At 37.5% G+C, this 13,740-nt stretch overlaps 1 protein-coding gene and 1 non-coding gene across 2 annotated transcripts; one reads left to right on the top strand and one right to left on the bottom strand.

Annotated features, from left to right (window-relative positions):
• Nucleotides 1–309: 309 nt before the first annotated feature.
• On the bottom strand, nucleotides 310–2,574 carry PRR32 (proline rich 32). The gene is made up of 2 exons (XM_026018135.2): nucleotides 2,368–2,574; nucleotides 310–1,344 (listed from the first exon to the last, which is right to left on the bottom strand). Exons 1-2 carry the CDS (start codon nucleotides 2,385–2,387, stop codon nucleotides 465–467), a joined length of 900 nt encoding a protein of 299 aa, XP_025873920.2. The 5' UTR covers nucleotides 2,388–2,574; the 3' UTR covers nucleotides 310–464.
• Nucleotides 2,575–9,579: 7,005 nt separating this feature from the next.
• Nucleotides 9,580–9,652, top strand: TRNAK-UUU (transfer RNA lysine (anticodon UUU)). The gene has a single exon. It is a non-coding gene; the product is annotated as a tRNA-Lys (tRNA).
• The last annotated feature ends 4,088 nt before the right edge of the window (nucleotides 9,653–13,740 follow it).

Genomic DNA, 13,740 nt, shown 5'->3' with positions numbered 1-13,740 from the left:
GCGTTGTCCTGATTATCTAGACTTTGGTCTACTTTATCGACTTTAATTTTCCTATCCTGCTTTGAGCAACTCCCATAGCCTTAGGTAGGTATAATTCCCCACCCTAGATTTCATCTAGCAAGAACCCAATGGATATTAGCACACACACACCCATTTCCTGCCCCTGCCCTAGCTGCAAGCCAAGGCTAGGGATTTAACTAAACTACTTAGAAAACACTAACACGTTACTGCTTTAATTTCCTTAAAGTCAGAAAACAAAAGCTAGTGTTTAGGGTCCCAAGGTGGAGTTTTTAAAAATAATTGACAGTATTTCAAACTTTAGAATTTTTATTGAATCTTCAATCATGTAAGGCACATCAGTGCTAAACAAAGTTTAAGAGGGTAGGGGGTTTCAAATATAAAAACGTAAATGAGTAATTTTCACCTTTTCCCTCCAACCCTTTTTCCCTCTCCAGTTATTGTCCTCAGTTGTTTTCTCTGTTTGAGGGCGCAGGAGCCGGCATACCCCAGGAAGGAAAATTGGCAAAATAAGAAGGCAACGGAGGACCAAATATCGGGGGTGGAGCAAAAGCAATAGGCATAGCAAGAAATGGACTGAAACTCGGAGGTCGAGGAGATATAAAGCAATGAGCAGTAGGACGAGAAGGTAAACCGGGAGTACTGGAAGACAAGGGGAGAGACCTTGGCCAATTTTCCACTGGGTGCCGCGGGCCTCCCTGTGGGAAAGAAACATGAGCCAGCCTTTCCTTGCTAGCCATTCTTGTATTTCCTAGAGGCAGCTCCATCATTACCCCTGATCTAATTGTGGGGATATGTGGGGGGGCTCTTATTTGTGGACCCCTGGGTGGAAAGAACCCCTGACCTCGTGGCAAAGCCATGTATAACCTTGCATTATTGCCACCTCTCTCGGTGCCCCCACTGCTGACCCTTGCCCCCCCTATCATCAGTGCGGGAGGGCTGCCAGAGAATTCCTGGGACACATTAATAGAATCCTGTCCCCTAAGCCTCCAGCCTGCCAGCCCCTCGGAGCTATTTACTTCTGCTGTTGCTAGGGACTCTTCCGCAACAGCAGGTGGTGGCCCATAGGGGTGTTTGTGAGCTCTGGAACTGTCGACAGGAATGCAGGCTCCTGCGGTCTCAGAGGGGCGCTCCAGCTGCTCTCTCGCCAGGTCAGTCAGCACATTGAGGGGGGGTCTCAGCAGGACGCGATGGTGGCCCCAAGGCTCCACATCGCCTTTCGGCATGGAACTGGAACACTGGAGAGACATGTCGTCGGGGTGCGGCTCCCGGATCCCACACTCATTTGCAACTACTCCACTGGGTGAAGGGGCGTGCCCACCAAGGCTTGCAAAAAATAGAAATAAGTAAGTCAACAAATATGGAAATGCAGGGACCTGGGAGTATCTGAAATATGTGATTGGTTAAACTCTCAGGAATATACCCGGGGAAAGGGAGAGACCTATTTCCTCCCTCGTGTAGTCTCTCCAAGCACTTTTTTAGCCCACTTTCACAGTACCAGGTGGCTTTTTAAAACAGACTTTCCCATTCCCCTTTACGACTTTCTTGTGGCTCCACCCTAGTCCCCATTTCTCCACCTCCTCAAGGCAGCAAGAAAGAGAAGACCCAGAAAGCCCAGAGAGCTTCCTTAAAGGTTGCCTGTGCAGGCTTGCGATAGAAAACAGCAACTCTTTCCAGTCCCAGTAGGACCTATGATCCACTAAAGCACAGCATTCAGATTCTGGCAGGAGTGTTCTGAAAAGCCTTGTGAAGAAAGACTTTCTTTCCTCTACAGAACTAAAAGGAAAGGCTATTTGTGTGAACAAACACTCCAGTTTTTGAAGCATCATTAAACATTTGCACCAAGTTTTGTTAAAATTTTCTTTCTTGGGATCCCTGGGTGGCGCAGTGGTTTGGCGCTTGCCTTTGGCCCAGGGCGCGATCCTGGAGACCCGGGATCGAGTCCCACATCAGGCTCCCGGTGCATGGAGCCTGCTTCTCCCTCTGCCTATGTCTCTGCCTCTCTCTCTCTCTCTCTGTGACTATCATAAATAAATAAAAATTTTAAAAAAAAAAAAAAAATTTTCTTTCTTTCAACCCGTACCACACTCTAGAGAACAAATTTCCTCAAGTTTAACCCCAACTATTTAGACTAAGGATTTGCACTTTTGTTGCAAAATTACATTTAAAAATTGCTGCCCTTAAATCCAGTATTTTTAGTACCGGAGTTTGTGTCCTGCAAGGTTTTTGTCTGTGATCCTCTCCTGCACTCCCTCCAACCCACTCCTCCCTGTCCAGGTTACACAGAAAAACAATCCAAACTGCCTTTTGCCTTCAAAATTAAACAGGTCTACTGAGTTCTGTACTTACACATTTTCAATACAAGCCATGGAGAAAGTTGATCAGGAAAACCTTCGTGAGATAATGTAGAAAACCAGCTGAATGCCCACGTAGGCCAGCTCAGTCTGGAGAGAGGACTTGTGCTTCTGCTTTAGAGCAGCTTGGCTACTGGAATGAAGTCAGGGACCAACTGCTTCTTTCTAGATTTGGAGTTCTCTTTCTGAGGTTACCAGTTGCTAGAGAAGGGAGGGAGAAAAGGACTTAGGAGGGGGAGGGGATAAATCTGTGACACTCCTTTCAAGCTAAATGTAGGACTCCTTTTTGCATAGTAGTAGATGGATGTGTAAGGGCTTTAGGTAAATTAACCCTGTTGCAGGCCAGATGGAAAGACAAATCATTTCAAGATTTTAGAACGATCATGGAAGCATGGTACTTTATTAAGAGTTATTTTTGAAGTTTCGGTTAGGAAAGGTAGTTACCATATCTCTTCCTTGAGTTTGGAAATGCAAATTTTGAGTACTGTACCATGTGTAGTCTTGTAATTTAAAATTCCAGTTTTGAAGATGCATACTTCATGAATAGAAATTTGTGGGTTAAATAGGTTTTCAATCAGAGTCTCTCTTGTGAAGATGAAACAAAAATAGCGTTATAGAAAAATCACCCTAAAAATCATACTGGCTTTTGTTTTTTAACCCCTCAATTTGTGTTTTTTTTCCTACCTTCTAGTTTATTGGCTCTGTATGTTGGTGTTTGTGTGTGCATCTGTGTGTGTGTGTGTGTGTGTGTGCTATATACATATTTCCTGTAATAGAGCTCTGTAAATATACATTTTTTCTTATAACAGAGCTTGGTAAACTTCTCTACAAGTGGGAGGGTAATAAAAGGCATAACAGGTATCATAAATGTATGAATATTAGCTCAGACTTCACCTTGTAACTTCTTTGCATAAGACACTTTCTATTCTTCCAGCCTAAATTTCATCCTCCTCCTCCACTTTAAACAAGTATATTCCCCAGATTTTATTTTCTGCCATTGGTATACAAATTGATTACTCTAAAATTTCAATGGTCATCCCTTCATCTAAGATTACTAATCTTGCTCTAGGATAAAGCCACAAACTTGGCTCACTTTCTTAAATTTACCTGAGATTTGTGCTTTTCTGACTATACCTTAAAGACCTTAAAATATTTTTTATTCCCAATACCAGAATATGCTGTCATATTTCAACAGTTATATATTTTTTTCTTAAAGAAAGATAATAGACTTAAATACCATGAGTTTCAATTTATATATGGAATGTGTGTGTATGTGTGTGTACATGTATGTGTGCAGTGGAGAAGTATAAAATTCTAATGCAAAGGAATGGTGAGTGCTAAGAAGCAATACAATTCATGATAGAAATAATCTTTTGTGTCTCTAAATCCACATCTTCCTGACAAGGTGCCTTGTCCCTTTCGGTACTCTACTGAGGGTTTTGTTTTTTTTTTAAATCTCATTGCAAGATGAAAGCAGCATGTTTCCAACACTTCTCCCAGAAGAATGTTTACTTGTCTAGCATAGTTCACTATTAAGAAATTTCTTGATCCCCAACTTCTTTTATATTCTCCTCTAGTTTATTATTTCCTTGTCCTTTTATATAAGAAAACTTTTATTAGCAATATAATTGTGGTGGAGCATTAAAGCTTTCTTAACACATGCTATGTCAGAGGGATGAATCAACTTGGATGCCTAATAGGTGGTGAGTTATATTTACATAGTTAACACAATTTTTCCTGAATAATGGCAAGGAAACACCAGGAAACCTTTTTATGCCTATCAAACTATTGCAATCATAGGCTGGTTTACCTAGAAATGCTGTTTAGTAAAAATATCTTAACTGGATTACATGAGAGTGAAGTGTAATATAGACACCAAATAGCTGGGCACAGTGACAAAACTGTTGGTACCAGAGAATTTTCCAAAACCATAATAGGGGGCAGCCCGGGTGGCTCAGTGGTTTAGTGCTGCCTTCAGCCCAGAATGTGATCCTGGGATTCTGGGATCAAGTCCCATGTCAGGCTTCCTGCATGGAGCCTGTGTCTCTGCCTCTCTCTGTGTGTCTCTCCTGAATAAATGGAATCTTTAAAAAAAACATAATAGGTATTATAAGTTTTGGATACTAGCTCAGATGTTGCCTTGCAACTTGTTAGCTTTTGTGCAATGAGTGTTTATTGAATGCCTACTCAACTGATATTTAGTTCAGTGTGCATTATATCAAAGAGTTAAATATGCAATTAATGGAGACCTCAAGGAATATTCAAACTTTCTGGGGAGACAAAATAACATCTTTAAGAGATGTTTTATACCAAAGAATGGTATATAAAAAGAATAAACAGACAACTCGCTGCATGGTGTAAACGAATACCGCAATTGAAATTCAGAAGAAGAATTATAATTTCAGGTTAAAGTACCTGTGAAATATTTTATGTGGAAGAATCAATGTGATGTACAAGGCAGAGGAGGAGATGGTATCCTGTGTCAAGAACAGGTATAGAGGTAGGAATGAAGGAAATATTTTGGAATTTTTAATCCTTTCTAGGGCTCATATTTGACAGAAATGGAAATATAAAGAATAAATTGCAGATAGTAAGATCGCCAAGATAATTAGTCAAGTTGTACCAATCAAGTAATATTTGAAGGCACTCACATATTTTAAAGGGGAAACTAGAATAATCTCAAAACCTAACTTTTAAAAAAAAGCAGTTGGGCTACCTCAATTATTTATTGAGCTCTGAAAATGAAGTAGTAAAATGTGTACCTTTTTTGTTTGTTTGAATGACTGCTTTGGGCAGGGAAAATAGGTAATGGAAGTTAAGGATTTGCCAAAACGTAGCTTAGTTGTGAAAGCAGCTAAGCTATAAATGCCTTTCATTACCCATGGCCTCTTATTTCATGAGGCCAGCTCCAGATATAACATATCTCTCAAAAGTTTTTGAAGATTTCATTGAAATGCTAAGTAAGGACCATAGAAGGATATATTTACTTTTGCACAACAATTACAATGTCATTAAAAATGTGGTTGTACTGCCAAAATCATGTTGTTGTTTTTTTCAAAGAAATTTTGCAGATGTGTACCTATACAAGCAAAGTTTCATTTAAAATGCATCCTTTCTCTTTTGCTTAGAAGAAGAATCCAGGGAATAGAGACATAAGAATGGCTTTCTCTGTTTCCATCAGGGTAATCAGGAAGTGATGAGGAGATTATCATGCTGATCATTGGGGGACTGTTGTCAAAAGATTCCATCCATTAACTCACTTTCAAAATGTAATGTAGCTATTCTTGTGGAAAGTTCTGCAAGTTTAAGATATCAAAAAGTAGTTCTCAAAGACAGACCAGATATTTTTAAGAGTCTGTTGCTACTTGATTCAGTGTATTAAAAAAAAACATGAGGTTAATGAAAGCATGATATTATCCCAGAATGGGTCAGACATTATTCAGTTGCACAACTATAGGCAGTACTCCTATCCTCTCTGCGACAGCTGACCTGCAAACTCTGTGTGGTAAGTGATGAGGATGAACAGGTGAGAGTATGGTTATTTCACCACCAGCACATGCAAAAACAACTAGCAATATATGCCTCACTGTTGGACCTGTTTGTATGAAATTGAAAAGGTTGTCATTGTTTTTCTAAAGTTCTTCGCTGCAGACTTTTAAACATTTTTTTTTTTTTTTGGTTTCAAATCAAGTACTTATGGTAGTTCCTCCGAAACAGGTTATTTGTTTGTATAAATCAAAAGCTATCAGTTCCTTGATCTTTTATCTGTCTATTTTTTCTAGATCTCCTGAAAGTGAAAACTGGAAATTAAGTAGCAGTGGAGCAAACCAGATGAGAAAAAAGAAAGAAGGAAAAAGAAACAGAGGTATTTTTTTTATCACTTACTCTGTACTAGACAAATATATTTGGTCTCATTTAATATTCACAGAATACTTTTAAGGCAGTTCCTATTATTATTACGGCTATTTTATAGATGATCATAAAGAGAGTTGGAGAAGTTAAGTATATTTTTTCTGAGGCCCCACAGCTAGTAAGTGTCAGAAAATATTCAGATACAGTCAGTCTGACACCAAAGCCCATATTTTTTCCATTTGCCCACATGGCTTCCTAATTGTAGCTCTAGGTGAATCACGTAAGTGGCTCAGATCAAAATATGTGTCCCAGATCTGAATTTAGTTTAATTCATGGATTCACTGACTCATCTTAAGGTAGTTCTGTAATAAAGAAATCATCCCAGCTGCAAAGCATCCCAGAATGTCTCCCTATGCAGGGATGCAGCAGGTGAAGATTAGGCATTTGGTGGTACTACTGCAAGAAGGTAAGGACTACAATCCCTGTCATGGAACAACTGGGGTTGGTGACAGAAAAAATAAATTAGTCATAAAAAAGCACTATTACTAAAACACTAATTTTAATATATGCCCAATATTACCAATATTAAGCTTAAATTAATATTGAACTTCTGAGCTTCAGATATGCCTCATATTTTTTCCATGGCACTAAGATGAAACTGAGCCCTTAATTGTGGTTAGGTCATGCACCTTGCAGCATTGGAGCAACTGGAAGAACTTAGAGTTAACTGTGTGTGTGTGTGTGTGTGTGTGTACGCGCGTGCGCATGTGCAAAAGAGAGAGAGAGAGAGAGAGAGAATGTGTTGGGTTGAAATGAGTAGGGTTGAGTTGTCCAAGTAAGCTATTAATGATAACTCTAAAGAATATCTTTCAGAATTAGAAAGATGTATTAATTTAAAAATAAAAGCACTCTATGTTCACATTGTATATATTATTATAAATTAAGATAGGAACATGTACTAATAAGTAAAACAAGGAAAGTTAATGAAAAATACTACTTTACAGTAGCCCATTAGACTATAAATCTATAATGATGACATATACATAGATGTATATTCCCCATGTTAGAATTAATTGGTAAACAAAGGAATGAAGGCATACTTAACTTCTTGAGCATTTGGTTTGAAAAATAAAAACTATTTTAGATTAGTTTCTTCTTGCTTGTAATTAAGACATTGTAATTTCATGTTGAAAATATTTTATCAAACTTTATTAAAATGAGTCATATGTGCCAAGTTGTTAAGAGCTTTGGTTCTGGAATCAGAGGAACAATGACCTGCATTGAAGTCTCAGCTTCATTACTCAACTGAGTTTGTGACCTTGGACAGGTTTTTTGACTTCGCTGAAGCTCACTCTCTTCATTTGTAAAGTAAGATTATAGAGAGAATTATAATAAATCGTGAAAAGTAACTGTTATATACTAGGTGATTAAAATATAGTCCCTTGCCTTGTACATGTTAGACTCAGTTTTCCTATATGTAAAATGGGGATGATGATACCTCTATTAACCAGTTTCAGGGCAGTTGAGAAATTTAAATATGATAATTATGTGAAACCGCTTGGCAATCTGTAAATCACTTTACATATATTAGGCTAATGTAACCCTGGGTGATATTTTCAGAGGCAAGAAGACTTTAGGGCACATTTTAAATAGCACTGTGTGGGTGGTCACCTATTCCACCTACACCTAAGGCCGTTTTTCATTTCCTGAATCATTAAGGTGGGGAGGATTAGCTACACTATTTTAAAAGCTGCATGATGTAAATACTTTAAACTTTTCAATTGATACTACATAATCTCACCCATTGTTGTATTTAATGCAGTAACTGTGTTAGAATAAAACGTCTGCATTTTTGTATTTGACTATATATTTAATTGGGCTTCAGAATCTTGTGTTTCACAGCAGGAAATCTTGTATCACAGAAAGCTCCTGTGATGATTAGAATGTAAAGCCTGAAAAAGGTTGCTTTGGCTTCCTGATAGTGAAGATTTGATTGATTCTCCGAATGATTCCTTACAAAAAGAAAAGATAATAATTTTCTTATCTCAGTTGCCCCCAACCCTATATCCCTCTCAAGTGGTCAAATAAATAGGCTGCTGAAGAAAGTCTAACATTTTTATAGACTGACTGTAATTCAGTGTTCAAGAAAATCTGTTCATGAAGCTCATAATTAAAATAATAATAATGATTATGATAATAATGAAGCCCATCCAAACCATTCTTAATTCTTATCTGAATTATGCTGTATGCCTATGTTGTTTTGCTTGTTCAGAGGTCCTGGATAATCACAAGTACTGTAGAGTCATCTATTTGCTTTATTTTTGCAATGTTTCAGATCTTGCGCTTTTCATTTTTTATGTTATGAATTGATATGTGTGTTTATTTAGGGAAAAAACTCATCAGAAGAAAATATCAGACTGTGGGCCTGGCAATGGGAAAGTGCCTCTTGGAAGATTATTAGCAGATAACAGGAATCTTACTCAGATATTGAAGTCTCAACAGCCCTAGAGTAATATCTGAACCAAGGTGATGAACCCTTCTAGAGGCACTGGGTCATTCTGTATATAGGTAAACCAGAACAAGTGGTGCTGTGGGCTATTGTGCTATTTCTGGTAACCTATACTTCTATTTATGCCTGTGGTTCCCAAATTTTACTTAGTAACAGATTCACTTGGGGATCTTACTAAAATAGAGGATTCCTGGGCTCCATCTCCAAGAATCTTACTTAATTGATCTGTAGTGGGATCCAGTTATCTGTAGGTGAAATATTTACTAATTCTGATGTGGTCTTCAGATCACAACAGAGAAATACTGGCTATATGGTCTAATGGCTTTGAAGCCTAGCCTTCTGGGGATGAACCCAGGCTTCTAGTGGATACTCTTATTCTCTAGGTCTAACCTATGGACCAGATATTGGAGCACTAAAACATAAAATCTTTTTGACCATAACCAATGTCTCCAGTTCTTTTTGTTCCATAAATGATTACTTTTGAACAGATGTGTTGAGTAGTTCATCGAAAGCAGCAATTCAGAAAGTGTGGTCTGGATAAAACTACTGTCAAGATCCTTTTGGGAAGCCCACAAGATCAAAATATTTTCACTATTACATGAAGACGTTATTTGCTTTTTTTCACTCCCTCAAGAGTATATAGTGGCTTGAATTCAGAGGCTATATGATATGAAATGTCACTGCTTTGATAACTAATGCATATATGCTTCTATATTCTTGCGTGTTCAAATTTTCGCAGTTTTAATTTCTAATATGATAAATATTGATAGATATAACCTTCCCAAACAAAAATTCATTGTAGAGATTTGAATAATATTTTTAAGAGTGTAAAATGGCCCACGGGGCACCTGACTGGCTCAGTCAGTAGAGCCTGAGACTTTTAATCTTGAGGTTGTGGGTTCAAGCCCCACATTAGGTGTAGAGATAACTCATTTAAAAAAAAATCTGTTTTAAAAAAGGAGTGTAAAGTGGTCCTGAAGCTAGCATCCATCTTTTAGTTCAGATGAAAGAATAAACACCAGAGGTCATATTGGACCAGTTAAAGAACCTAAAGGAATGCAACCCCACTAGCTTACAAGTAGTTAATCAGCACTACCCTAAAGATAAAATTATTAGATGTACTTAATTAAATCCATAACATAAAGATATTTTTCAGATTACAAGTCTCTTGAAATGGAAAAGACCTCCAGGGAACCAAATGAAGGGGCACCAGAACACTTGCTAGAATGACTTCATGGGCCTCCAATTAGCAGCATCCACCTACTCAGGAGACTCCTACCCCAAATTTTGCCCTTAAAAAATCCTCACTTGCAAGCCATCAAAGAGTTTGAAACGTTTGAGCATTCTCCCCCCACCCCGGCCCCCCTAATTCCCTTGGGGGCACCACACAAATAAATAGCCTATCTTTTTCTCACTGCAAAAGCTCAATATCAATTATTATTTGCTTACTGTGCATCAGGTGGATGAATTCTTGTTTGGATCAGTTATAGCATCAAATCGAAGAGTTTTAAAATTTATGTTTTATTTAACCAAGCATAATTTTAAACATGCATCATTTAATCTGAATTGATGAAATTGCTCCCAATCTCAAGGAAATTTCAAGCCTTGTTAAAATACTCAGATTCTTAATTTTTCATCCTTTTATAAATCCTTAAGATAGAAATGAGTAGTACAATACAAGTCAACAATTATTGACTTATTGGATGTCTCCTGTATCAATGCTATGTAAGCCACTATATATGAGATAAAAATACATTTTGGCTTAAGTAACTTACATTCATTTGGGAAAATAAAAATAAATCATATTAAATAAATGTCCAATTGTAGAATGTTTACATTATTTTCCTTAAAATTAATCAAAAGCAAAGATGAGTGGAAGCTAAGCAATCTAATCACAGAGGTTTTCTCAGGAGAGGTAAAACTGCAGCCCTACTTCAAAAGATGTAAAGGATTTGAATAGGAAAAAACAGTTCTCTAATTAAATCTTTTCCTAAGAAATACTACAAATAGACTTTAAGGGGATTTTAGTATTCATTCTGAATCTTTCTATATCGTTTGATACTTTTAGTTACCATCACTTTACTAAACAATAACATTATTTTTATTTTTTAAAAATATTTTATTTATTTATTCATGAGAGACACAGAGAGAAGCAGAGACACAGGCAGAGGGAGGAGAAGCAGGTTCCATGCAGGAGCCTGATGCGGGACTCCATCCCGGAACTCTAGGATCATGACTTGAGCCAAAGGCAGATGCTCAGCTGCTTGAGCCACCCAGGTGTCCCAATAACATTATTTTTAAGCAACACAAAATATAATATCAGAGATCTAAAATAATAACTAGACTATTTGAGCCTAAAACATGCTAAAACACTTGCCTCAGTGTCTTAGAAATTAAAAGAAACTATTTTTCCAGTGGAATTAAGTCAAATAGTTATCACAGACTTTTTTTTTTTTTTCCATCTTTGGCCTTTGAGCAGAGCCACATAGAAAATTGTTATCAGGGCAGCCCGGGTGGCTCAGCAGTTGAACGGGTCCTTCAGCCCAGGGTGTGATCTTGGAGACCCCGGATCAAGTCCCACATCGGGCTCCCTGCATGGAGCCTCTTTCTCCTTCCACCCGTGTCTCTGCCTCTCTCTTTCTGTCTCTCTCTCTCTCTCTCTCTCTGTGTGTGTCTCTCATGAATAAATAAATAAATAATCTTTAAAAAAAAAAGAAAATTGTTACCAAAGTCTGGATTCAAAATCAGATATTCCCTTTGTTTTTGCTCTATGTAGCTACCTCATTTTTACGCACCACTGGGTAAATTAGCTTATTTTTTGACCCTGTTTTATGTATTTTTAACTGGTCAGATTATTTTGGACTGAAGGCATGTGGTGAGGTTCAAGCACTCTTTAGGGAGTTCTCTAGGGAGCTCCAGCTAACATTATATATGGAGTGTCCAGTTGCGAGATTGCTTGCTCCCAGAGTTCTGAAATGGCTATTGGGAACTTTTCCAACTGCTCCAGAGAAAGAACCAATGTCTTTTCTCTGTTCAGTGCTGACAATGGCTTGCAATTTGTTTTAAAATCTCCTCATGATGACCCCTTTCTACTATATCAGCAGTAAATGAAAGCAGTAGTTCTTGTTTTTTGCTAAATTCATCAGACTTTATTATTATACTGTAGAAAAAAGTCACCTTTATTATTACATTTGAGACCTTTAAGCTCTGTTGTGAAGGTCCCTGAAAAACTTTCCCAAGGGTATCTGGGTATCCAGTTGAAAGAAGACCATTTGTATGTTTACAGTGCATTATACTGCACAATTGTTTGGCTTCCATAAGATTAAAAAAAAAAAAAAAAACAAGAAAAAAATTGGTTTCTTTCCCTTTCCATGCTGTATTTCCAAGAAAATTTCACCATGTTTTCATTAGACTTGAGAAAACAGCAGAAGAAAAAAAGTTTTAATTATGCAAATATAAAAATCATCAAAAGAGGGGTGCACACCAGATAGATTTGATGAAAGCTCAGCCTCCTTTTCAATATTTACTGCTTGTCACCAAATTAAATTTCAGATTATATTTAGTAAGAGGATTACAACATTTAAACAAATAATAACTTTATGCAGCAAAACCTAATTATATTTGTTTAGTCTTGTGCTTTGGATCACTCACAGGAAACAGATTTGGAATTGCCAATATAAAGTTCTTAGTATTCATTATTTACACACCCTTGTAGGGGCTCAGAACCAATTGCCCTAAAATGTGCTATTTCAGCTTGCAGATTATTTCAAGCTGAAAACATCAAGGCCAAAAAGATTTAGGAAGAAACTGACTTTCCCACAAACTGCTTAAAAGAATTTAGATTAAAGGGATCCCTGGGTGGCGCAGCGGTTTGGCGCCTGCCTTTGGCCCAGGGCGCGATCCTGGAGACCCGGGATCGAATCCCACATCGGGCTCCCGGTGCATGGAGCCTGCTTCTCCCTCCGCCTGTGTCTCTGCCTCTCTCTCTCTCTCTGTGACTATCATAAATAAATAAAAAATTAAAAAAAAATTAAAAAAAAAAGAATTTAGATTAAAAAAAAAAAGAATTTAGATCAAGGACTAAATGCTCCAGGAAGAGAGCTATCACTATAGAGAAATACATTATAAGAAGAAGTAAGGGTGGCCGGCAGGAATTTAGCAAAATATGTTTGTTAAAATTCCTCTCTATGCCCCATTGTCTCTGTGTAGCAGAAAACATTTGTTTGCCAAAAACTTATTCTTTTTTTTTGCCTTCCTGTGGATTGCTTTCCTTCCCTTTGAAGTCTCAGACCTTTCCTACTTCTCCTTAGTTCAGAATGACTATACCTCTTTGAAAAGAGGTATAAAATTGACTATACCTTTGAAAATTGTCTATACCTTTGACTATACCTTTGAAATCTCTAATGTTTATGTGGATTCCCCATACATACACAATACAATTAAATTTGATTTTCTCCTGTTAATCTGTCTCATGTTAATTTAACTCATATCAGCCAGAAGACTCTTAAAGGGTATAGGAAAAGTTTTCCTCTTCTACATCTTATTAATTGCTAACAGAAGTTACATTTTATTTTTTAAGGTTTGTTTGCTTGTTTATTTGTTTGTTTATTTATTTATTTGATCTCTACACCCAGTGAGGGGCTTGAACTCATAACCCAGAGATCAAAAGTCACAGGCTCTTCCAACTGAGCTAGCCAGGAGCCCCCAGAAGCTGCATTTTAGATTCCACTACCTTCTATATCCAAGCTAAGGGATACCTGGCTGGCTCAGCAGTTGAGCAGTTGAGTTTGGCCCAGGGAGTGATCCTGGACTCTCAGTATCGAGTCCCACATAGGGCTCCCTGAATGGAATCTACTTTTCTCTTTGTCTGTCTCTGTATGTCTCTCACGAACAAATAAATAAAATGTTAAAAAAAAAATAAATCCAAACTAAGGTATGATACAATTACAAAATCATTATCCTCCATGGCTTAGGTGAATTCATAGTTAATGCTACTCAATGTTCTGT

This window comes from Vulpes vulpes, chromosome X (assembly GCF_048418805.1).
Source record: "Vulpes vulpes isolate BD-2025 chromosome X, VulVul3, whole genome shotgun sequence".
Taxonomy (NCBI): domain Eukaryota; kingdom Metazoa; phylum Chordata; class Mammalia; order Carnivora; family Canidae; genus Vulpes; species Vulpes vulpes.
This window is presented reverse-complemented; position numbering and strand designations above follow the sequence as displayed.

Bases quoted from the DNA above. Each gene is read 5' to 3' on its own strand.
- PRR32 (XM_026018135.2), bottom strand. From the start codon at position 2,387: ATGGCTTGTATTGAAAATGT. The intron at 1,345-2,367 runs GTAAGTACAGAA...ATTTTTTGCAAG, and splicing joins ATGGCTTGTATTGAAAATGT to CCTTGGTGGGCACGCCCCTT.